The sequence below is a fragment of the Ranitomeya variabilis genome, chromosome 4, assembly GCF_051348905.1.
Source record: "Ranitomeya variabilis isolate aRanVar5 chromosome 4, aRanVar5.hap1, whole genome shotgun sequence".
Lineage (NCBI taxonomy): Eukaryota > Metazoa > Chordata > Amphibia > Anura > Dendrobatidae > Ranitomeya > Ranitomeya variabilis.
In genome coordinates, this window is record NC_135235.1 from 217,700,382 (window position 1) to 217,727,722 (window position 27,341).

The 27,341-nt window shown below is 45.2% G+C and overlaps 1 protein-coding gene across 2 annotated transcripts; it reads right to left on the reverse strand.

Annotated features, from left to right (window-relative positions):
* Window positions 1–134: 134 nt before the first annotated feature.
* On the reverse strand, window positions 135–27,047 carry LOC143770382 (guanylate-binding protein 2-like). 2 transcript variants are annotated; one of them, XM_077259983.1, is made up of 11 exons: window positions 26,790–26,845; window positions 23,604–23,845; window positions 12,349–12,476; window positions 12,109–12,218; window positions 11,116–11,303; window positions 9,208–9,450; window positions 6,829–7,112; window positions 3,817–4,029; window positions 3,099–3,201; window positions 2,609–2,802; window positions 135–1,083 (listed from the first exon to the last, which is right to left on the reverse strand). In XM_077259983.1, exons 1-11 carry the CDS (start codon window positions 26,828–26,830, stop codon window positions 967–969), a joined length of 1,863 nt encoding a protein of 620 aa, XP_077116098.1. In that variant the 5' UTR covers window positions 26,831–26,845; the 3' UTR covers window positions 135–966. The 2 variants fall into 2 exon arrangements, with proteins under 2 accessions (XP_077116098.1, XP_077116099.1); XM_077259984.1 differs by lacking the exon at window positions 26,790–26,845 and adding an exon at window positions 26,930–27,047 and having other exon boundaries at window positions 138–1,083.
* Window positions 27,048–27,341: the final 294 nt, after the last annotated feature.

Consider the following 27,341-nt stretch of genomic DNA (forward strand, 5'->3'; position numbering starts at 1 on the left):
TAAAAACATGACCTGTTGTGGGGTCTTGAGGACTGGAGTTGAGAAACACTGATATAAATGATGTGATATACACAATTTGCCGTCCTTTTGAAAATGCTCCGTAGATTACAAAAGTATCATCTTGGATATAAATAAGAGTACGCTTTCTACTCTATGTTAATGTATATAAATATATGTGCTCTATATTGTGCTCAATAATAATGAATACAAATGTGTATATTGTATATTTTATTTTGTGGTTAATAAACGAATTAAAAAAAAATGTATTTATTCATCATCTATTATTTTACGCTACAGTCCATGCATCAATCTTTGTCCTGGCAGGAACATTCAGACAATCCCATGATCTTCTAGCTGTGCAGGATGGATGGACCAGTCTCCTTCTTGTCGAAGTACCAACAATGACTAAAATGTCCAGAGCAGAGGACTTCTACTGTTCCAATATATTTATCTTTTACAAAGGGACTTTCAAGGGATCCTGTCATCAGGTTTTCCCAATTTAAACTAAAGTCACCACACTTACCAGAGAAGGATGCAAAAGTGAGTATACAGACAGGACCTCACAGAAAGCAGCACCTGCGATCCCATGCTGTCCTGTCTGTATACTCACTTTTGTTTCCTCCTCAATCCTTTTAGTTGGCGACTTCCTGGCTTTATTTGTATAGATGATACGTCCTACGTACGAGAAACAAGACTCGTGATGAACTGTAGATGACATAGGATTCATATCAATCAAGCCAAAAGGACAGCAGCTGCAAGGATTGAGGAAACCCAGAGAAAAGAAAAAAGACACCCTCTGGACGGAAACACGCCGTACGCATCATGCCAGATATATATAAGTTGTCTTTTAGCATATCCACTGGGAATTTCGAGCTTAGATCCAGGTGGATGGACTGCGGTAATAGAGCAGCTACCGGTGGTGGCTTTAGTTTTCCTGGTGACAGGATCCCTTTAAAATAAATAAAATTACATTACACTACATCTTCGGGGTTTTGGTTTGTTCTGTTCCCGTAAACTGTTAATTTCTCTTTGCAGGGCTGACATTTTGTCATTAAACCCTTGATTCATCATCATTTCTTGCTCCTAAAATGGACACAAAAACAGAAGAAGAGACAAAGAATTATCAACACAATACATTGAAAAACGTGACTAATCAGATCCTGACCAGGCACATTTTCGTTTTGCTTGTTTTTTTTAACATAGAGCTCTAAACTTTTTTATTTTCATTCAGATATTCATATACTTTTTTCTTTATTATTATTATTATTATATATAGGGTTTCATTTTTAGGTCAATGTAATATTCTCATATAATTATTTTTTTTGCTATCTGGTGAACTTGATAGAAAAATAAGAAAAATAAGTGTCTATTTTTTCCCATTTTATTATTTTTATGTTTGATCACCAGAAAAGGCCACAAAATACATTTAGAAATGTAATCCCCATTCTGTAAAAAATTTTTTATAAATTGGACTTTTTTTGTTATTACAGGGGCGGGGATAGTAACAGTGATTTTTATTTATTTTTTATTTACTTATTTTTGTGCATGTTATTTTATTATTTATTTAGCTTTCATTTATTTTACACATTGTGCCACCCCCCTTAATCATAGAAGACCTTTTTGGGGGCAGGAAAATTTTAATATTTTAATATTTTTATTTTCATTTTATTTCACCTGTAAGGGTACTGTCACACCGTGCAATTTTCGTCGCTACGACGGCACGATCCGTGACGTCGCAGCGTCGTATGAGTATCGCTCCAGCGTCGTAGACTGCAGTCACACTTTGCAATCACGGCGCTGGAGCGATGCCGAGGTTCGCTGGTAACCAGGGTAAACATCGGGTTACTAAGCGCAGGGCCGCGCTTAGTAACCCGATGTTTACCGTGGTTACCAGCGTAAAAGTAAAAAAAACAAACCGTACATACTCACCATCTGATGTCCGTCAGGTCCCTTGCCGTCTGCTTCCTGCTCTGACTGAGTGCAGCCGTACAGTGAGAGCAGAGTGCAGCGGTGACGTCACCGCTGTGATCTGCTCTCACTTTCCGGCCGGCGCTCACAGTCAGAGCGGGAAGCGGACAGCAAGGGACCTGACGGACATCAGATGGTGAGTATGTACGGTTTGTTTTTTTTTACTTTTACGCTGGTAACCACGGTAAACATCGGGTTACTAAGCGCGGCCCTGCGCTTAGTAACCCGATGTTTACCCTGGTTACCAGCGAACGCATCGCTGGATCGCTGTCACACACAACGATCCAGCGATGACAGCGGGAGATCCAGCGATGAAAGAAAGTTTCAAACGATCTGCTACGACGTACGATTCTCAGCAGGGTCCCTGATCGCTGCTGCGTGTCAGACACTGCGATATCGTAACGATATCGCTAGAACGTCACGAATCGTACCGTCGTAGCGATCAAAATTGCACTGTGTGACAGTACCCTTAGGGGTACTTGATACTCCAGTAAAACTCTAGTAAATATGAATTCTGAGTATCATTTGCGACCAATCGGCCACCACCAGAGAGATGATACAAAATTATTCCCAGTTTGTGAATGACATGCATCAGAACGGACAATTTGTGTAGATCCAGCTGAGCTTTACAATACTCTACCTTGAGCTTCTGAGCTATGACCATTTCGTTTTGCTGAACCATCATCTTTCTGTCTTGTTCCATCTTGTCCATGAGCATTGCCTTATGCTGTTCGAAACTCCTATTCTGATCTTCCATGCGTTGTTCCAGATTTCTGTTATTTTGCTCCATAATTTGTTTTTCCCTCTCTGCATTTTCGGCTAGAGCACGTTCCTCTATAACAGAAACAGGTGCGAGATTAACAATCGATATTACCAAGTACATATCAGACAGTAGATCACAGTGCCGGGAATCCAACCTATCCTGAGAATGAAGGACCTTCATGGCTAATTTACCAATGTAGCCTCTTTGCAGTTTTTCCTACACAGTGATGTTTGTCGAAATTAAGAAGGATACAGCCAGCCAACAACATCATAACTTGTCCAGCATTTGGTTTCATAAACAGTGGCTCAAGCATTACGTCAATGTCCATGATATTTGGAGGTTTTCATTATGATTGCCCATTTCTCACCTGCTAGCTGTCTCTCCTTCTCAGTCAGGGTGGCATCTGCTTGGACGATGGCAGCTTCAATGTCCTTCTTCTCGGAGATATACTCATTCATCACTTCAAGAGACTTTGGTTGTGAAAAGTGAAATTGGTTACAATTAAAGATGTATAAAATGGTAGTTTAAGGGGTATGGCAATCTTAGGGAAGTGTGGCATCTACGTAGGATAGACCGTGAGTGTTCGATAGATGAAGGTCCCTTCCTTGAGAATCTCACCTGTCTCTAGAATAGGCCAGTGAATGGAGAGTTGGTTGTACATGCACATCTCTCTCCCCTTCTGAGGGAGCAGCCAAATCCCAATTTTCACTTTAGAGTCATTAATTTGCCATTCTTTCAGGTTACCCATTAAGTAAGTTCTTGTCCCTATGTTTTACTACAAAGTGTCCCAAGTCTGACTTATTCTACTTACGTAGACCCTTGTATGGTGGTGACCAATTACTATCTCCATGCTCACATGGAGATCTGTATGGACTGCAAGTGCTAGAGGTCATCAGGCGCTAAGTAAGACTTAGATGGTTGTTTTACTCCAAAACTAAGAAAAGTAATATCTTGGTAGAAGGACCCCAGAGTACTTTGATGGTTCCCTCAAAACAACAAGCCACTGAGGACTTTCAAATTTTAATATTTTCTATCTAATGGCTAACACGGTACAAAGATATGTTTTTTGCTCTTTCAAAACTCACCTTTACACCTTTTCCAGGTCTTGTGTTGTACCGTTCCATAATATTAAGCTTCTCAATTAAATAATGTTTGTGTCCTCCAGGTACGGAATATATTCCCGCCAATATATTGTTCTCCATTGTGGTGCTGAGCTCCTGGAGAATCTTCCGACAACAATCTCTTGAAGCTTTTTCATTCTTCATAGAATAATCATTCATTTTATTATCAATTAGCTCCTGTTAAAAACAAATAGGAGAAGATATAATGTTCTGAAATTTTCCATAATCATCATGGAAACTATAAGAATATTATAAATCATGAGTGCTGGGAGTACACATGAGATGGCGGATGATTTGGCAGACAGGTATCCCTCCTAACTACTTGGCTTCGCCAAAGTGTCCATGCGTTTTGAAGGATGAGAGTAGAAACCTGCTACTGAACACTTCTGGAATTAGATCATCTCCCTTCAAACTCCAAAAATCAGACAGTTAAAGTTTAATTGCTAGATATTTCTCTTCACTAACATCATTTGTCAACGAAGAGTTGAGATTGCCAATTTGCTGGTGTTCCCAAATTGTTGTGTTTGGCCAATGTTCATCTACTGTGCATCTAGGACTTAAGAGTTAGAATGCTTTCACATTGCGTTTAGGCACCCTTGGCTCATGTTGGGGCTAACATCCAAACCCCCCCGCAAAACAAGATTCGGAAGTATGCGTCAGCAGGGAAATGGACTATAATGGTGCCGTCAGATCGAAAATGCGCTCTGCTGTGCATAATTCTCAGGTGTGATCACCTACTTGAACACCTACTAGAGGTGGACAATCAAATGTAGCAGACTTCATCTGGGTGTTGGCCTCTACTAAGCATATACGCCAGAAAATTATGTAAGGCAGAGCACGTTGGCTCTATGGCCTTGTTGGCGCATATGTCCAAATCGACATAAGCCCTGATTGGGCCACTGAACTGGTAACAAAACGCAATGTGAAGGCGCCTTTAGGTTTGTTGGTTTCAACTTTATTTATCATATGTCTCTAGGTAATCTAGAACAAAGTGTTTGGCTCATGATGTTCACAAACTGAGAAGACCAGACTGATGGACAAACAAAGGACAAAGAAGACATAGTATCCCATAATGGCATTCTAAAAGCTTGTGAAACTGTAGAAGTGTGCAGAAGCTAAAGGCCCCAAACACATTAGATATCTGTTGGCTGATAGCTATCTTTCCCCACTCCTCCATACACAAGGACACGCAACTCGGCCAACTGCTTCTGTGTTCCAATGAGAGAGCCGCTACCTGACTCTTCTGGCAGCAGTTTATCTTGGAGTAGAAGAAATGGATCGGTTACAGAAAATCAAATGTGCCCATTTCTTCATCTGTCGGGAGAGATTCTGAAGGCCCCATAACACACTAATATCTGACAATTTATGGTTTATGGGTTCCGCCAAATTTAATCTAATGACTATGGGGAACCTTTAAGTCTAATCTGTAAGAAATGTGAAAAAATATTTTCTTAGCTTCAGCTTCAGTGTGAACAAAGACTATTCATCATACCTTTTAGAAAACGTATTAACAATTATTAAATCAGTTTGGAGCGCATCTTGGCCAGTCACCATTATATCAGGGGCAATGATTAAAGACTTCCCCCGATCTAGAATGGCAATGAACTTATCTACTATATAATTGTCTAAGGGTCACTTCCGTCTTTCTGTCCTTCTGTCTGTCTGTCTGTCACGGATATTCATTGGTCGCGGCCTCTGTCTGTCATGTAATCCAAGTCGCTCATTGGTCGTGGCAAAACAGCAACGACCAATCAGTGACGGGCACAGTCCAGCGAAAAAATGGCTGCTCCTTCCTCCCCGCAGTCAGTGCCTCCTCCATACTCCCCTCCAGTCAGCGCTCACACAGGGTTAATGGCAGCGTTAACCGACCGCACTATGCCGCGGTGTAACGCACTCGGTTAACGCTGCTATTAACCCTGTGTGACCAACGTTTTACTATTGATGCAGCCTATGCTGCGATCTCGCGAGATGATGACGTAGTGGTCTCGCGAGTCCGCTACATCATCATCTCGAGAGACCGCAGCATGGACCGGTTACCTGAGCGTCGCGAGCGGGAAAGGCCTGTTTTGGATCCGAGAAGCCGACGGAGGGTGAGTATATAACGATTTTTTATTTTAATTCTTTTTTTTAACAGGGATATGATACCCACATTGCTATATACTACGTGGGCTGGCAATATACTACATGGGCTGGGCAATATACTACGTGGGCTGTGCTATATACTACATGGGCTGTGCTATATACTACGTGACTGGGCAATATACTACGTGGCTGGGCAATATACTAGGTGGCTGGGCAATATACTACATACTACGTGGCTGGGCAATATACTACGTGACTGGGCAATATACTACGTGGCTGGGCAATATACTACGTGACTGGGCAATATACTACGTGGCTGGGCAATATACTACATGACTGGGCAATTAACTACATACTACGTGACTGGGCAATATACTACGTGGCTCTGTGCTGTATACTACGTGGCTGGGCAATATACTACGTGTCTTGGCAATATACTACATGGCTGGGCAATATACTACGTGGCTGGGCAATATACTACGTGGCTTGGCAATATACTACGTCACTGGGCAATATACTACTTGGCTGGGCAATATACTACGTGGCTTGGCAATATACTATGTCACTGGGCAATATACTACGTGGCTGGGCAATATACTACGTAACTAGGCAATATACTACGTGACTGGGCAATATACTACGTGGCTGGGCAATATACTACGTGGCTGGGCAATATACTACGTGGCTGGGCAATATACTACGCGGCTGGGCATTATACTATGTGGCTGGGCAATATACTACGTGGCTGGGCAATATACTACATGGCTGGGCAATATACTACGTGGCTGGGCAATATACTATGTGGACATGCATATTCTGGAATACCTGATGTGTTAGAATCGGGCCACCATCTAGTTTTTAACAGTGGGCTTTTTTCTTAATCTAGTGACTGACCTTGAGCTTCCGTTGATATTTCTGATCCTTGTCATTGAGTGAACGTCCCATGAAGACCGCAATGGCCTCTTTCTCGCATTCCATGTGCATGTTCAGGAACTCTTGTTGTGTCTCCGTTGGGAATTTCAGAACTCGTTTTTCCATCTCACATTGATATTTGGACATTGCGTCTTGTAGAGCTCCGGTGTTTTCTATCTCTGCCAGAGCCAGGACCGCGTTCTCCATGCAGGGGACTGTTCCGCTTTGAATTGCTGTCACATACGAGGACCCAAGAACGGCTAACACTGAAAGATACAGAAAAAATGTTTAACATTATACGACCATCATGTTATGTCTTCTATGACTATAAAGCCTGTTGTGAATGTGAAAACGTATTTGAAGGCATTTGTGTTAGTCCATTTTGCTGTAGTTTCTAGGATGCGGGACAAGAGAGCAGGAGTAGAAAAACAGTCACCTTTACTTCCTGTAGAGAGACCAAACAGGTCCCCACTTCCTTTAGAGACAAATATTTCCCCCACTTATTGAAGGGTAGTAAAATTTAATCTACATTTCTTGTAGGGATAGGCCCCAAATTCCTGTAGAGATAAAAACCCACCCACTTCCTGTAAAGACAAAGACCCACTCTCACTTTCTGTAGAGAGACAAAGACCAATTCCCACTTCCTATAGAGAGGCAAAGATTCGCTCCCATTTCTTGTTGAGAGACAATGACTCTCTCCCAGTTTCTGAAGCATGTAAAAGACCTGCCTCCACTTCCAGAAGGAACAAAGATCCACTCACTTCCTGTAGAGAGACAAAAACCCGCTCCTACTTTCTGTAGAGAAATAAAGACCCACACCCACTTCCTGTAAAGATAAAGACACACCTTCAATTTCTGTACCGAGACAAAGACCAGCTCCCACTTCCTGAAGAAAGAGAAAGACCAACCCCCACTTTCTGTCGAGATAATGAACAACTCCACTTTCTGTAAAGAGACAAAGGCCACCCCCACTTCCTGTTGAGAGTCAAAGACCTGTACCCACTTTCTGTAGAGAGACAAAAACCACCCCCACTTCCCGAAGAGACAAAATCTACTCCCACTTCCCGAAGAGAGACAAAAACCACTCCCACTTCCCGAAGAGACAAAAACCACTCCCACTTCCCGAATAGAGACAAAAGCCACCCCTACTTCCCGAAGAGACAAAATCCACTCCCACTTCCCGAAGAGAGACAAAAACCACCCCCACTTCCCGAAGTGATAAAATCCACTCACACTTCCCGAAGAGAGACAAAAACCACCCCCATTTCTCGGAGAGACAAAAACCACCCCCACTTCCCGAAGAGACAAAATCCACTCCCACTTCTTGAAGAGAGACAAAAACCACTCCCACTTCCCGGAGAGAGACAAAAACCACCCCCACTTCCCGAAGGAACAAAATCCACTCACACTTCTCGAAGAGAGACAAAAAACACCCCCACTTCCTGAAGAGACAAAAACCACTCCCACTTCCCGAAGAGAAACAAAAACCACCCCCACTTCCCGAAGAGACAAAATCCACTCCCACTTCTTGAAGAGAGATAAAAAACACTCCCATTTCCCGAAGAGAGACAAAAACCACTCCCACTTCCCGAAGAGAGACAAAAACCACCCCCACTTCCCGAAGAGACAAAATCCACTCACACTTCTCGAAGAGAGACAAAAAACACCCCCACTTCCCGAAGAGACAAAAACCACTCCCACTTCCCGAACAGAGACAAAAACCACCCCCACTTCCCGAAGAGAGACAAAGTCCACTCCTACTTACCGAAGAGACAAAGACCACTCCCACTTCCTGAAGAGAGACAAAAACCACCTCCACTTCCCAAAGAGAGACAAAATCCACTCCCACTTCCCGAAGAGAGACGAAAACTACTCCCACTTCTCAAAGAGAGACAAAAACCACCCTCACTGACCAAAGAGAGACAAAATCCACTCCCACTTCCTGAAGAGAGACAAAAACCACCCCCACTTCCCGAAGAGAGACAAAGTCCACTCCCACTTCCCGGAGAGAGACAAAAACCACCCCCGCTTCCTGAAGAGACACAAAGTCCACTTCCAATTCCCGAAGAGAGACAAAGAACACCCACACTTCCTGTAGAGAGACAAAGACTTAGCTCCAATTTCTATAGAGAGATAAAGATCCATCCTCACTTTCTGCAATCTGTCGTGGTGTTTCCACTGCCACAGACAGATTATACTTTACAACAGTCAGTGAACTGGAAGTTAGACAAAATTTAGACACCTTGTAGCCGACACTTTAGAATGATTTTTGAGGGTAAAACAATAAATTAAGTGATTTTCTGTTTGTCCATTTGTAAAGCAGGGTGCCCTTACTTATTCATCCCATAACCTGCTACTTACTTCTCCCAGTTACTTCAGCTCCTCCAGCCAGGGATTTAACACGACTATGATGTATCATGTAACTGTAGAATCTTGTAGCCTGTTCCACAAAGTCCTCTTCCAATTCACTTTCGTTTAATTCTTCTAGTTTCTGAAGTTTTTTCTTTGAAGCCGGACGGTCAAATACAAAACATTTGTGTGTGTGGAAAAAGTGCAAGATGCACTCGCGGGGTAAATTATAATCCTTAATTTTTTTGTCAGAGCCTTGAAGACATAAATAAGAAGAGTTGATATAGATTAAGTCAAGCCAGGAATGATGTGAAGACTTTTACCAAGTTTTTTGAGCTTTATGAACTCGACTTGCTGCTGGACAACAGACGTGTAAAGGTTATGCTGTCTCCTGCCCTCATTGCATCAATGCAGAGGAGATTATCACCGCTGCCACCAATAATGATATTTTACCAGCTAATATAAAAAAGGCAACTTTATTCAGAGAGGAGCCAGGGGCACCCATATTTACCTTTAGATAAAAAAAACTTTCAATCAGCAATCTTTCATCATGTTCTCAACTCCCTGAAATGCAATGTGTAGTCTGATCCAAGTTTTAGATTTTTCTCTTACAGGAGTGTCTCTCCAAGTAATACAGGCTGGATGCCAGCATCATATGTACCTAGGGTGCTGCTGCCTACTTTCTTTACTTCCTCTCCATGTGTTTTCTGCCGTCTATAAAACTTTAGATAATTTCTTCCTGTCCACTGAAGACCTGTATACAACACGCTCCTCCTCCCTGCTGCAATCTCTAACACTGAGAGAAGGGAGGCAGAGCAATGAGAAGTTATCATGAGCAGTAGCTATGAGATTTGCATGTTTTTGCTGATCACTCAGTAAAATGATATAATTTGTTACCAATTTTGCAGCTGAAAAATTATATAATTTTTTTTTTAATCAAGACAGTTTAAAAAGTTGACTAAAGAAGTTCTCCATTACTGGATGATCCCTTATAAATGGGTCCAAAGACGGAAAAAAAAATATTAAAAAAATTATACCCACCTCCCGAACCACAACTGCAATCAATGTTCTTGACGCCCACTCAGGATATTGACAAGTGGGCAGTGTCAAACTGGGGTACCACAGGCCCACCACTTATATCAACTCCAGGACCCCAATACTTGCAAATATGACTTTGTCCTCCTTCACAAATTTCTATAGCAATAAACTGGGTTGATTGTTAAATTAATAAAATGCTGCCTTTGTCTGTACATCGTGAATAAAGCGTATTGTGCTTATGAGTACGGCTCATATAAGAAGATGGTGGTGGCCTACTCATCTGCAGGGGCCCACCGGAGGTTTCTCCTCTTCTCCCGTTGGCCAGTCCAAGCCTGCCAGTGGGTGACATAGACTAGACTGGAGAAGAGAAGCTCTAGTCCAAAAAAATAAATATCTGGGGTTTTTTTTGGACTGGACAACCTCTTAAACAATTCATTTAGAAACAAAACGTACAGCAAAATAGCCTTTAAGCAAAAGGAGATTTTTGTAGATGTCAAAAAGTGACCACAAAAGTTGCAAAACTTTCTCCAGTTCAGTTCTTAGAACTGTAAGGGAACCTAGAAAAACGTAATAAACAGAAGTAAAACTTGTCGACATCATCAATTCCTGTAGAATATTGAGTGAGGAAACGATGGGAGTCATATATGAGGGTCGTTACGTGTCCCTCAGGATGGGTCAGGAGACATACTTATCCCACTGGAGAGCATTGTCATCACAGCCACATAAAAGTGTGGACCAAGTCAGATGTAGGAAAACCTGACATGGGCTTTTATTTTTGGAAAGATCTGTAGGAAGGTAATGGGGTCTTGTCCGGGTCTTGTAGGTGACACTAGGATACGCTCTATTCTTCTACAGTAAAACAAAGTCCTCCAAATGTATTACCTTTCTTGAGCTCCAGAGAAGACATCAGATATTCATCTTCCGTTATTTCCTTTCCATCCTTCTCGAGTAACAGGGTGAAGTCTCGGACGCACCAGGTAAATGATGGGAAATATCTCTTATATTCCCCGGTGTCTTCGGCCTTACTAGAAGATTTCAGTTTGATCAGTTTTGTCAGTTCAGTTACGTAGCTGGGAGACGGTGCGGTTAAGGAATATGTTGTGAATAGACGATAGATTTAGTAAAAAAAAAATTTGAACATTTTGACTCAATTTTTTTAAGCTAAGGATATCAGCTTTGGCATTACATAGGAGAAAAGTGTATAGAAAATCCTTTGCTAATTTTTCAACATGGTAAAAAACCTGCTATGTTTGAAGAGGCTCGATAAGACTCATGGAAGGGGCTTTTTAGATTTTTTTGTGACTGGGTAGATGTCGTGAACATTTGCTAAGAAAATTTATTTAAGAAAGGGGAATTTTAGCTGATAGAAGATGAGAATTTTCCATGATAAAATATTTTGAAAAGTTGTTATATATTCACATCAATCTAAAAAAAATCTATATGATAGAACGTCTTTAAAGAGAAGCTGTCACTTGACATAAATATTTATTTTTTGCCAGGTGTAAATGTCGCAGTTTTCCTGAATCCGGCGATGTTTTTCTTTTATTCCTACGACTCTGCATTCCTGAGATATGGCCTCCTCTTCTCGCCGTAAAAAATTGAGTCTTTCTAGCCAAGTAGGCGTAGTTTCCTCTACTCCGTGGGCGTGCCCTTGAGAGCTACGCCCAGTTGGCTAAAAATCCTAGAATTACATACAGAAAAGAGGAGGCCATATCTCAGGAACTAAGAGGCGCAGGAACAAAAAAGAAACATCGCAGGATTCAGGAGAACAGCGGCATTTACACCAGGGGAGAGAAAACGATATATTTCTGGGAAAAGACAGGTTGTCTTTAAAAGTAAAAAAAATAGGTTCCTAAAGAAGTGTGTTTTGGATACTGCAGCTGCTCCATAGACTGCTGGTCAATCGTCCCCAAACTGTTAAACACCAAGGAGCTGCTCAACATGACGGCCAAGGAGAAGATCCAGGCATCGTTCTTACAGTCGCCCTGAAGAACAAGAAGAGGAAAAGAGGAAAAAAAAGATTACTGCTGATCCACAACACCGAACAGGGAAGGAGGAGACAAGAGACTGATCAATGTCTGACCGATAGGAGAGGAGACAGAGGCTGTAACTCACCTTTTCCACATCACCGAGACCCTCAGTATCCAGGAGGACAAGTGTCTGTCCGGATTTCTGAGGGTGAGGAACGCACCACATCCAGATCCCTTTAGTCTTAGACTGGATGCTGGATCCCAGAGCAAAACCTGGAGAGATTTAAACAGAAACACAATAATTTATTTCTGTAGAACAAAACAACAGAGCAAACACTTCCTTTCATTTCTGCTATTATACTAATAATTAAATTTATCCTGTATTATACCCCAGAGCTGCACTCACTATTCTGCTGGTGCAGTCACTGTGTACATACATTACATTACTGATCCTGAGTTATCTCTTGTATTATACTCCAGAGCTGCACTCACTATTCTGCTGGTGCAGTCACTGTGTACATACATTACATTACTGATCCTGAGTTACATCCTGTATTATACCCCAGAGCTGCACTCACTATTCTGCTGCTGAAGTCACTGTGTACATACATTACATTACTGATCCTGAGTTACATCCTGCATTATACCCCAGAGCTGCACTCACTATTCTGCTGGTGCAGTCACTGTGTACATACATTACATTACTGATCCTGAGTTACATCCTGTATTATACCCCAGAGCTGCACTCACTATTCTGCTGCTGAAGTCACTGTGTACATACATTACATTACTGATCCTGAGTTACATCCTGCATTATACCCCAGAGCTGCACTCACTATTCTGCTGGTGCAGTCACTGTGTACATACATTACATTACTGATCCTGAGTTACATCCTGTATTATACTCCAGAGCTGCACTCACTATTCTGCTGGTGCAGTCACTGTGTACATACATTACATTACTGATCCTGAGTTACATCCTGTATTATACTCCAGAGCTGCACTCACTATTCTGCCAGTGCAGTCACTGTGTACATACATTACATTACTGATCGTGAGTTACATCCTGTATTATACCCCAGAGCTGCACTCACTATTCTGCCGGTGCAGTCACTGTGTACATACATTACATTACTGATCCGGAGTTACATCCTGTATTATACCCCAGAGCTGCACTCACTATTCTGCTGGTGCAGTCACTGTGTACATACATTACATTACTGATCCTGAGTTACATCCTGTATTATACCCCAGAGCTGCACTCACTATTCTGCTGCTGAAGTCACTGTGTACATACATTACATTACTGATCCTGAGTTACATCCTGTATTATACCCCAGAGCTGCACTCACTATTCTGCTGGTGCAGTCACTGTGTACATACATTACATTACTGATCCTGAGTTACATCCTGTATTATACTCCAGAGCTGCACTCACTATTCTGCTGGTGCAGTCACTGTGTACATACATTACATTACTGATCCTGAGTTACATCCTGTATTATACTCCAGAGCTGCACTCACTATTCTGCCAGTGCAGTCACTGTGTACATACATTACATTACTGATCGTGAGTTACATCCTGTATTATACCCCAGAGCTGCACTCACTATTCTGCTGGTGCAGTCACTGTGTACATACATTACATTACTGATCCTGAGTTACATCCTGTATTATACTCCAGAGCTGCACTCACTATTCTGCCGGTGCAGTCACTGTGTACATACATTACATTACTGATCCGGAGTTACATCCTGTATTATACCCCAGAGCTGCACTCACTACTCTGCTGGTGCAGTCACTGTGTACATACATTACATTACTGATCCTGAGTTACATCCTGTATTATACTCCAGAGCTGCACTCACTATTCTGCTGGTGCAGTCACTGTGTACATACATTACATTACTGATCCTGAGTTACATCCTGTATTATACTCCAGAGCTGCACTCACTATTCTGCCAGTGCAGTCACTGTGTACATACATTACATTACTGATCCGGAGTTACATCCTGTATTATACTCCAGAGCTGCACTCACTATTCTGCCGGTGCAGTCACTGTGTACATACATTACATTACTGATCCGGAGTTACATCCTGTATTATACCCCAGAGCTGCACTCACTATTCTGCTGGGGCAGTCACTGTGTACATACATTACATTACTGATCCTGAGTTACATCCTGTATTATACTCCAGAGCTGCACTCACTATTCTGCTGGTGCAGTCACTGTGTACATACATTACATTACTGATCCTGAGTTACATCCTGTGTTATACTCCAGAGCTGCACTCACTATTCTGCTGTTGCAGTCACTGTGTACATACATTACATTACTGATCCGGAGTTACATCCTGTATTATACTCCAGAGCTGCACTCACTATTCTGCTGTTGCAGTCACTGTGTACATACATTACATTACTGATCCGGAGTTACATCCTGTATTATACCCCAGAGCTGCACTCACTATTCTGCTGGTGCAGTCACTGTGTAAATACATTACATTACTGATCCTGACTTACATCCTGTATTATACCCCAGAGCTGCACTCACTATTCTGCTGTTGCAGTCACTGTGTACATACATTACATTACTGATCCGGAGTTACATCCTGTATTATACCCCAGAGCTGCACTCACTATTCTGCTGGTGCAGTCACTGTGTACATACATTACATTACTGATCCTGACTTACATCCTGTATTATACCCCAGAGCTGCACTCACTATTCTGCTGTTGCAGTCACTGTGTACATACATTACATTACTGATCCGGAGTTACATCCTGTATTATACCCCAGAGCTGCACTCACTATTCTGCTGGTGCAGTCACTGTGTACATACTTTACTGATCCTGAGTTACATCCTGTAGATCTTTTATTATAAAAATGAAAAACATAACAACAATAATAGCAGAAAACATAACAAAAATATTAGCCAGAAAATAATCAGTATACTGAACACTGGTGCAGCCGCTCATTCTCTCCTCCCACACATATTATACAGTATATACAGAATAACTACTTTGACCTTCAGGTCCGGTCACCAAACAAAATAATAATAACAAATAAAATAAACAATGGAAAACAAAGACTATATACATGAACTTTTTTTTTTTTTTTTTTTTTTTTTTTTAAGTTTTAAATAAAATAACTACAAATTAAACAAATATATACAATACTACAAGCTATCCTCCATTCCCAACCCCCCGCACTGACCTGAGAGCTGGTCCTGCGTCTCATGCCTCAGTCCATGTCCAACATCCATAGGCCAGATCAGGCAGTGCCAGTTTTTCCCCCAAACAACCCGGTGTCCCATAGTCCCACAAGATAATCCCACCTCCCCCCTTTTCCCACCACCCAACCTAACACCTACACCCAAATCTATATCCCCATATACAATATATACATTATATACAGCAGCACACACCACAATAATCACAAAACACGAAGCCCAAGTTCGGCGCCTGCAGCCCTACATCACTGTATAATGATCAAACAAAACAAAAATCTACAGTGTCAGCAGCAGCCCACCACCAGGAAAGGAGATGACCAGACTAGGGCACACTAAAAGAAAAGCCCCTCCAGAGGAGCGCGGCCCTCCGTGCGCCCAGTCTCCCATACTCCAGAGAGCGCACCTTCACCAGGTCACCGAGTATGGTCCTAAACACATCGTCCACTGGGAGGATTTTTCGTTGCGTCGATACTAAGCACCGTGCGTTCCACGTGTGATACCTAACCACTGCGCTAACTAGAAATAAGGTGCAGCGGTCCCGACCACCCAGGTCTCCGAATGCTCCATAGGCCCATTCCGCATAGGAGAGACCGGCCAGCCGAGACCAGCCAATGAAGGCGCCCACCCTGTTGTACACCTCTGTGTTGAAGGGACAATGAAGCAGGAAGTGGTCCATGCTTTCCAGCAAGGTACCACAATGCTCCCGAGGACAATTCCTGTCCTCAGAGCTCCTACACTTCAGATTGTCCCTCACACACAGTTTCCCATGGAAGCAGCGCCAAGCCAAGTCCCAAAACTTCGAGGGGATCCTGATAGAATTCAAAAGATGCAAACCCACCCCAAGATCCCGACTTGGGCAGTCCCTGAGCGCCAGAGGCCTCTGGAAATGGGTCAACAGAACCCTACTGTCAAGTAGTTTCCTTGGCAGAGTCCTGATCTCCCACATTCCCAGACCCCACCGACGAATTACCTTCAGAACCAAGGTAGCGTAAGCCGGAAGATGTCCATGCGGTGTGCGAAGATCCTTCACTTGCCCTCCTGTCTCCCATTCCTGGAAGAAAGGCTGAAACCATCCCCTACAGGAGAATACCCACGGAGGAGCCCTCTCTTTCCAGAGGTTTGCGATATTGATCTTAATGAAGGTATCCACAAGGAATACCACAGGGTTGACCATACCCAACCCTCCTAGTCTCCTCGTACGGTAAGTAACCTCCCTCTTGACCAGGTTCAGTCTATTCCCCCATAACAGTTGGAAGAACAAACTGTAGACCCGAGTCCAGAGAGATTCCGGCAAGATGCACACACTGCCCAGATAAATCAGTAAAGGGAGCAGGTAAGTTTTGCTCAGGTTTACCCTTTCCCTTAGGGTCAAAGACCAACCCTTCCATTGGTTCACCTTCTGAGTGGCGATCTCTAGCCTGCTGTCCCAATTTTGTTTGGGGTAATCCCCCTGGCCAAATTCGATGCCAAGGACTTTTGCAGAGACTTTGGGTCCTGGAAGGGTGTCCGGGAGATCAAAACCAGGATCTCCTCCTCCCAGCCAGAGACTCTCACACTTATCCCGGTTGATCTTGGACCCGGATGCCTCCGAGTAGCGATCTACCTCTGACATCAGCCACCCTGCCTCCTCGTGAGAGGAAGCAAACACAGTGACATCATCGGCATACGCCACCACCCTCAGAGTGGCTTCCGGTGCTGCCTGATCCATCCAGATCCCGGCCAACGGTCCACGCTCCACCCTCCTAAGAAGAGGGTCAATCGCAAACACGTACAGCAGCGGGCTCAAGGGACAACCCTGGCGAACACCGGACCCAACCTCAAAAGAGCTACCAATCCAACCATTCACAAGCGGGAAACTCTCTGCCCCACTGTACAAGGTCTTAAGCCAATCAACAAACCCCCCCGGCAGGCCATATCTCAGAAGGACGGACCAGAGGTACTCGTGATTAACCCGATCAAACGCTTTTGCCTGGTCCAGTGACAGCATGTACCCCTTCCAGTGACCAGCCCTACCCTGCTCCACTGCCTCTCGGACACAGAGCACAGCACTAAATGTGCTGCGGCCTGGAACAGAGCAATGCTGGGCCCCCGAAAGGAGTCGGGGTGCAAATTTCACCAGCCGATTAAACAGCACCTTTGCTAGAACCTTCCTGTCTGCATTGAGAAGCGCTATGGGACGCCAATTCTCAATGCAAGACGGGTCCTTACCCTTTGACAAGATGATCAGAGCAGACCTCCTCATTGACTTCGGCAGAGTGCCCGAGGAAAGACACTCATTGAATACCTCAGTCAAGAGGGGAACCAAAACGTCCTTAAAGGTCTTATAGAATTCAGATGTTAAGCCATCTGGACCAGGCGATTTTTTGGGAGCAAGCCCTTCAATCGCCAACTGAACTTCCTCTTCCCTGATCATTTCTGTCAAAACGTCAAGAGAGGGGTCTACCCCTGGTTCGGGGACAGCTTCTGCCAGGAAAGCCGACATCTCATCCCAATCAAGATCCCTCTTCCCCAAGAGGTGCGAGTAGAAGGATCTGACAACCTCCAGGATCCCTGATCTGGATCGCCTCAGGGACCCCGTAGTGTCGACCAGTCCTGTAACCACTTTACTATTCACTGACATCTTGCAGTTTCTGTAAGGGTCGGGCGAGCGGTACTTCCCGTAATCCCTCTCAAAAACCAAAGATGCGTGTCTATCGTACTGACACCTCATAAGCAAAGATTTCACTCTGGAGATCTCCTCGCGGCTACCTCCAGTTGAGACAAGATGCTCGAGTTTCCTCCTCAGACCCTGATACAGGCGGTACCTGCTCAGACTCCTGAGGCTCGAGAGCTGGCGGAAGAATCTCGCCACCCTTTCCTTGAACATCTCCCACCACTCTGACCTACTACTACAAAGATCCAGTAAGGGTACCTGGCTCTGAAGAAAATCCTCAAAGGACTGTCTTATCTCCGCTTCTTCCAAGAGAGACGAATTGAGCCTCCAAAAGCCTCTTCCCATCCGGTAGGTCTCTGTAACATTCAGAGAAAACAAAATTAAACAGTGGTCGGAGAACTCCACCTCAACAACAGACACTGCTGAAGAGACAGCTTCCTCCTTTAAATAAAACCTATCTATTCTGGACCTACAGTTACCTCTATGATAGGTGAACCCCTCGTGGCCTGGGGTGTGCCGAATGTGGACATCCACCAGGCGAGCCTCACTAGCTATACTATTAAGGGCGACGCTATCATAAGTCAGCTTGTCTCTGGAACCTCCTCTATCTCGGGGCCTCGTGACAGCATTGAAGTCCCCTCCAAAGACAACCTGCCGACTTGTAAAAAGGTAGGGCTTGATCCTCATAAAGAGACACTTCCGGTCCCACTTAGATTGGGGACCATAGATGTTAATGAGCCGGAGCTCTTGTCCCTTCATGAGGACATCTAAGATCAGGCACCTCCCCATTTCTAACTCAATAACCCGTCGGCATTCCACCGGTGCGGTAAAAAGGACCGCCACTCCGCTATACGGCTCGGCCGCAAGAGACCAATAGGAGGGCCCGAGTCTCCACTCCCTCTTAGCTTTAAACACATCTGCCATGTTTGGCAGCCTGGTCTCTTGCAAAAAGAAAATGTCAGCTTCAACCCGGCTGAGAAAATCAAAGGCCGCAAATCTAGCTGTATTTGACTTTATGCTGGCGACATTAATGGACGCCAGCGTCAACGGAGTGGGTTCCGCCATCATTGGTGATTGAGTTAGATGGCTTTCTTTTTCCCACTCCCCTTATCCTCTGCCTCAGAGGAGGAATCCTTCCCCCTCTTTAATGACATGGAGGTATCCATTTCCATGCGTTTTTTATTTTTTTCGTCCTCGTCTCCGGACTCTGGGCCAGTCCCTCCCTCCAAGGATCTTACGTTCCCAGAAGGAGGAGACTCGGCGCCCCCTGTGAGCCCCGCCGAAGCCAGAACCTCACCCTCAGCTTCCTCCTCAGAGGAAGAGATGTTTTCAAGGGCTTGGAACCGGTTAGAAAGACCAACCAGAGGGGAGTCGGTTTTTCCTTCCTTAGGTACCTTGGTCAGAGCGGGAGAAGATTTTTTATCTCCCTTCTTTCTTTTCTTTTTGGTGCCGAGCTTACGCTTGTCCTCTAGCCACTGCCTATTATCCTCATCCATACTTTCATAATGGGAGGACTCTGAGGCAGTGGCACTCTCCTCCCTGTGGATCCTCCTGACCTCCTCATCCAACTCATCATCCCTTGGGGCCTCAGCAGCAAGACTGGCATCCAGGACAGGGGCCGCCCCAGTAGCCCGAGGCTCGCCCAGCTCCCTATCCTGTCTGCGCTTGTCTAGACGCCTTAGCTGGGCAGGCGTCTTTTTATTGCTTTTCTTCCTTGGCCCCTCAGCTCCCTCACCCTTGCTAGTCCCTTCCCCAGCAGAATCAGCCTCACGGCTTTCTCCCACCGGGGTCACGACTGCGTTAGCGAAGGAGCGAGGACAACGGCTGAATGGGTGACCTAACTCACCACACAGGTGGCACCTAATCTCCACACAAGATGCAGCAAGATGGCCGACATCCCCACACAATGCACACTTCTGCACAGTGCAGTTTGCGCTGAAGTGTGTGGGGTCGCCGCACCTGTGACAGAGCTTCGGTTGCCCCTGGTAGAAGACCAGGATACGATCCCTACCCAGGAAGGCAGATGATGGTATGTGGGCAACCGTACCACCTGAACGCTTAAGTTTTACCATAAACGTCCAGGCCCCTGACCAGATACCAAACTCGTCACGGTTTTTCTTTGGCATCTCCACTACCTCTCCATACCGGCCAAGCCACGTCATGATGTCATAACAAGAAAGCGACTCGTTACATGTCATCACGGTCACTTTCTTGACTTGATTTTGGCGAGACACCGCCTAAACGGCAAAGTCTCGCCAGCCGGGCTCATTTTTTGCCAACTCATAGTTTGACCAGAAAAGTTCAAGCCCCTCCGGCCGAACAAAGCTGACATCAAACTCAGGTGTGGAATAGGGATGTATCAAGGCGTAGATGTCAATCGCCTTGAAGCCCATCCTCAGCAGGAGCTCCACAACCTTCGACCTTGGAGGACACGCATCACTGCCCCTCCACCGAAGACGGACCACATTCCTACGCACACTACCCGGCCCGGCTGTTGGGAGGGACCACACTATATCCCCCCCTCTTTGCTCTCGGAAGGCCCCGAGGCCATGCCTCTCTATCCAGAAGGATAGATCAACCTCTCGACCCTCTACCATTAGTGATCTCTCTCCCTTCTTTAGAGCTTCCAGGAGACGCCGTTGCAACATGCCGTCCCCAGAGCCCAGAGACGAGGAGGATGCCCCATTTCCCCCGGAGGTGACAGCGGCATAACTCCTGACAGGTGCTGCCACCACCGGGGGGGCAACCGGACCAGTGACCACATCCACACCAACAGTATCACCATTACCCACCTCCATAACCTCCTCACCCTCCACCAAACCAGCAACCACACCACTAGACAAAGAGTTTTCCTCATCCATACCCACCACCACATTCACTCCTGCTGGACCAGTGACAACAGGGGGTGACATTTTGGCCTCCGCATCATCAGGCACAAGGGGCTGAGTCTCCTCCACAGAACTGGAGGTGACCTCACCCCTGGTTTTATGTGTGCCCTCCGCATCATCAGTTGATATTTTCCGCTGCTTCATGGTTGCTACCAGGCGCCGCTGATCTTTCGCTGTTGTGAGGCACCGCTGATCCTTAGCATCAGGATCTTGTTGACCAGCGGCGCCAACACAGAACAGGACTTTGGAGGGAGGACCGGAACGCCCAGCCCCGGTAACCCCCTCACACTGCCGCCGCTTCTCAACTAAGTGATCAGCGGCAACAGCATTCAGGGGCACCGAGGCCACCGGAGCTGCCCCTGACACCGGGCTGCTCCCCCCTCCCACTGGGGAGCGCACCACAGTATCGTGGCCTGATTTTTCGCCCGCCGCCGGGCCGCCCTCACTGTCCAGCCTCTCGGCTGATGCACCTGCTGCTACGTCCCTGCTACTACAAGCAGAAACGGAGCTCTGCGCCTCACTACATTGCTTTGTAGTCTCCCTGCGCCTTTGCACCGGATCCACAGCAGAACCCGGGCTGGGCTGGGCAACGGGGCTTATACAGCGAGCTGACCCTGCAGCCGACTCAGGGGGTACAGGGAGGGGGGCATATACATAGCTTACCGCTTCCTGCAGCTTAGGTTTGATCTTCACCTTTTTTTTCCGGCCCCCAGGTGCCTCCTCTGGCAAATCATCACCAAGATGGAAGTTCTGAAGGCACACTGGGGACTCCAGGAGCTTGATCTCTGCCATTAGTGCCCCTCCCTGGTCGATGTCACTGTCCTCCCCAGAGCCAGCAGAACTGCGACGAGATGTCATTGTCGCCTGTCCAGCAGGGAGCTCGCTGCACGTGGCCTGTGAGTGACTAAGCAGGCTGCCAGGTGGGGCTTTCTGCTGGTCATCATCCTCCTCCTCATCATCATCATCCACCTGGCACTCAGGCTGCAGCCCCATCTGCCTTTGCTCTCTGTTATCAGCCATTTCTCTGAATCGATCTTCATTAATAAGTTTTTCCTTAAATGGTCCACTTTTTTCTCTAATGAAAGCTTTTCTGACTTCAAGCTCATTGATGTCATCCTTCAGTCTCCTTACCTCCGCCTGGAGCTGATTCTTCCTCGGTTTGGAGGAACCTGCAGCTTTGTTGCTTGTGCAGCGCAGCTCCTCTCGGAGCCTCGTGATGGTCTTGCTTGCGTCTTCATACTCACGGAGGTGGCTCATGACCCGGGAGGCATAGGTGGACACAGACTCCCGGGGGCTCTGCAGCGCCCAACCCTCTTCAGTGAGGTCGGCTTCACCTCCGTGAGCACTCAGCTTTCCTCCAGAAGGACCGCCATCTTGCACACTAGCAGGCTTCTCCTCCATGGAAGCCTTGCGGCTTCTCTGGGTCTCTGCAGACCTGGGGGGAGTAGGAGCCACATTGCTGCGACTCCTGGTGGAGCGTCTCACCCCCGAATCCTCTGATGTGCAGGCTGGTTGCTGGTTCTTTCTGCCCCCCGCCAGCCTGGTCCGGGAAGCAGAAGTCTGGGACTTGGCCCCTTCACTCATCCCAGGAAACCCACTCCCTCCCTGGGTAAGAGAGAGAGCAGGTCCCCGGGCGGAGAGGTGGTGGTTCCCAGGAGCTCAGGAGCACACTGCAGGTTCAGCAGCGACCGCACCCACAATCAGCACAGTGAGTAGCAGCTGAGCAGAGCTGCACCCACTATCCTGCTGGTGCAGTCACTGTGCACATACATTACATTACTGATCCTGACTTACATCCTGTATTATACCCCAGAGCTGCACTCACTATTCTGCTGTTGCAGTCACTGTGTACATACATTACATTACTGATCCGGAGTTACATCCTGTATTATACCCCAGAGCTGCACTCACTATTCTGCTGGTGCAGTCACTGTGTAAATACATTACATTACTGATCCTGACTTACATCCTGTATTATACCCCAGAGCTGCACTCACTATTCTGCTGTTGCAGTCACTGTGTACATACATTACATTACTGATCCGGAGTTACATCCTGTATTATACCCCAGAGCTGCACTCACTATTCTGCTGGTGCAGTCACTGTGTACATACATTACATTACTGATCCTGACTTACATCCTGTATTATACCCCAGAGCTGCACTCACTATTCTGCCAGTGCAGTCACTGTGTACATACATTACATACTTTCACACCTTACACATAATGATGAGTACATTAGTGTGATATTTCTGGGAAGCAGAGAGCTCTCCTGCTGCAGATGATGTGATAATATCATTCCCTGTTTTCTCTGCTAAACAGGAACAGAAATGTCAATATTTACAGATCCTGGTGTAGAAGGAATTTCTGCACAGGACAATGAATGGTGCCGTTTGTTACTTACAGGAGCTTTTCGTGCAGATAACAGGACCGGCTCCCGGGGTCAGTGGAGCAGTAATGTCCATGTATGACCGGTCTCCCATAGACAATGAGTGGAGCATTGGTCAGTCATGGACATGTGACCTCTGTGGATGAGCGGCGCTCCCCCCTGATCAGTGACCGGACCCCCGATCATACATTCTTCATACATAGGACATGTTTGGCGCTCGCCTTTATCACTCACCCGTTCTGCTCCCGGCCAGTTTGTTCATCAGATAAGATTTTCCTGTCCGGTATTTTCCTACGATTGCGATCACCACCACCGGCTGTGAGATTTCCAGAAGGATTTTCTCAGCTTCTTTATTGAGAACCAGCGTATTCCCATCAACATTTTCTATCAGGCAGATCGGCCGCGGCATAGGAAGGAGCGGAGCCATCGTCAGTGGTTTTCTTCTACTTCTTCTACTTCTTATTCTTCTACTTCTTCTGTAAGATAGAAACATAGTGATTATAGGACATTGCGATGATCAGAGTCTCCGGCTCAGCTGCCCTGTCTATAGGGGTCTGTGGTGGTCTGAAATCCCTCGAAAGGCTCAGGAGTCCGTTCTAATTACCCCCAGGATTATGGAAAAATAGGAAAGAAAAATAAATAGTTTTTCATTTTCAAATGCATCCGTCTCCCGGCATAGAGATTGAAAAACTTGTAAAGGGCATTCACATTACAGGGTAGGAAGGGGTCAAATACCACCAAACAATGCCCAGAAAATAACACTGCCATATAGCACCCATATAACAGTGCCCACATAATAACAGTGCCATATAGCACCCATATAACAGTACCCACATAATAATAGTGCCATATAGCACCCATATAACAGTGCCCACATAACAGTGCCATATAGCACCCATATAACAGTGCCTACATAATAACAGTGCCATATAGCCCCCATATAACAGTGCCCACATAATAACACTGCCATATAGCACACATATAACAGTGCCCAAATAATAACACTGCAATATAGCACCCATATAACAGTGCCTACATAATAACAGTGCCATATAGCCCCCATATAACAGTGCCCACATAACAGTGCCATATAGCACCCATATAACAGTGCCCAAATAATAACAGTGCCATATAGCACCCATATAACAGTGCCCACATAATAACAGTGCCATATAGCACCCATATAACAGTGCCCAAATAATAACAGTGCCATATAGCACCCATATAACAGTACCCACATAATAACAGTGTCATAAAGCACCCATATAACAGTACCCACATAATAACAGTGCCATATAGCCCCCATATAACAGTGCCCACATAACACCCATACTACAGTGCCCACATAACAGTGCCATATAGCACCCAGATAACAGTGCCCACATAATAACACTGCCATATAGCACCCATACAACAGTGCCCACATAATAACAGTGCCATACAGCACCCATATAACAGTGCCCACATAATAACAGTGCCATAAAGCACCCATATAACAGTACCATAAAGCACCCATATAACAGTGCCGGCATAATAATAGTGCCATATAGCACCCATATAACAGTGTCCACATAATAACAGTGCCATATAGCACCTATATAACAGTACCCACATAATAACAGTGCCATATAGCACCCATATAACAGTGACGGCATAATAATAGTGCCATATGGCACCCATATAACAGTGCCGGCATAATAATAGTGCCATATAGCACCCATATAACAGTGCCCACATAATAACAGTGCCATATAGCACCCATATAACAGTGTCGGCATAATAATAGTACCATATAGCACCCATATAACAGTGCTGGCATAATAATAGTGCCATATAGCACCCATATAACAGTGCCCACATAATAACAGTGCCATATAGCACCTATATAACAGTGCCCACATAATAACAGTGCCATATAGCACCCATATAACAGTGCCCACATAATAACAGTGCCATACAGCACCTATATAACAGTGCCCACATAATAACAGTGCCATATAACACCCATATAACAGTGCCCACATAATAACAGTGCCATATAGCACCCATATAACAGTGCCCACATAATAACAGTGCCATATAGCACCCAGATAACAGTGCCCACATAATAACACTGCCATATAGCACCCAGATAACAGTGCCCACATAATAACAGTGCCATACAGCACCCATATAACAGTGCCCACATAATAACAGTGCCATAAAGCACCCATATAACAGTACCATAAAGCACCCATATAACAGTGCCGGCATAATAATAGTGCCATATAGCACCCATATAACAGTGTCCACATAATAACAGTGCCATATAGCACCTATATAACAGTACCCACATAATAACAGTGCCATATAGCACCCATATAACAGTGACGGCATAATAATAGTGCCATATGGCACCCATATAACAGTGCCGGCATAATAATAGTGCCATATAGCACCCATATAACAGTGCCCACATAATAACAGTGCCATATAGCACCCATATAACAGTGTCGGCATAATAATAGTACCATATAGCACCCATATAACAGTGCTGGCATAATAATAGTGCCATATAGCACCCATATAACAGTGCCCACATAATAACAGTGCCATATAGCACCTATATAACAGTGCCCACATAATAACAGTGCCATATAGCACCCATATAACAGTGCCCACATAATAACAGTGCCATACAGCACCTATATAACAGTGCCCACATAATAACAGTGCCATATAACACCCATATAACAGTGCCCACATAATAACAGTGCCATATAGCACCCATATAACAGTGCCCACATAATAACAGTGCCATATAGCACCCATATAACAGTGTCGGCATAATAATAGCACCATATAGCACCCATATAACAGTGCTGGCATAATAATAGTGCCATATAGCACCCATATAACAGTGCCCACATAATAACAGTGCCATATAGCATCCATATAACAGTGCCCACATAATATCAGTGCCATATAGCACCTATATAACAGTGCCCACATAATAACAGTGCCATATAGCACCCATATAACAGTGCCCACATAATAACAGTGCCATACAGCACCTATATAACAGTGCCCACATAATAACAGTGCCATATAGCACCCATATAACAGTGCCCACATAATAAAGGTGCCATGTAACAGCTCTATCCTCACCTACTGTATTCTCACCCATCCCTTGTAAACTGTGAGCCCTCGCAGGCAGGGTCCTCTCTCCTCCTGTACCAGTTGTGACTTGTATTGTTCAAGATTATTGTACTTGTTTTTATTATGTATACCCCTCCTCCCATGTAAAGCACCATGGAATAAATGGCACTATAATAATAAATAATAATAATAATAACATAGCACCCATATAACAGTGCCCACATAATAACAGTGCTATATAGCACCCATATAACAGTGCCTCGATAATAATAAGAAGTTTACTTTTCCCTTCCTGTAATGCTTCCTAGATTATACATAAGCATTCCTCATCGCTGGGGGAAGTGTGAGGATGATGGGAGTGATCATCTCCTTCCCACACAGCACCTGACACAGCACAGGATGGCGGAGTACCGGGTCCTCACCGTACAGCACAGCTCCCTCTCCGGCCTCCGGTCGTCTGTCTTTTCCTCTGGTTGCTTTTTCCCTTTTATAGCAACGACTCAAAAGTGAAAGTAAAATTGCGACTCACAATGAAAGTGAAACAGACGGAGACGATAGCACTAAATACGGGTTTCACCACAGTGGAAAATTCCAGAATTTGTTTAGAGCTAGAAAACTCTAATACTGTGTGCACACCACGCCTTTTACTCTTCTGTTCTCCATTTTATGGTTTGTAAACCCTGAAGCCATAAAAAGAAACGAAAGTTTGGATATGGGCACAATGTCGTTTGTACATTGCTGGGCAATATTATTATTTTTGCTGTGCTTTTTCAGGTGGGTTCGTGCACACTGTCAGGGTTTTCCGGCACAGGAAGCGGGAGGTCAGGAGACGAC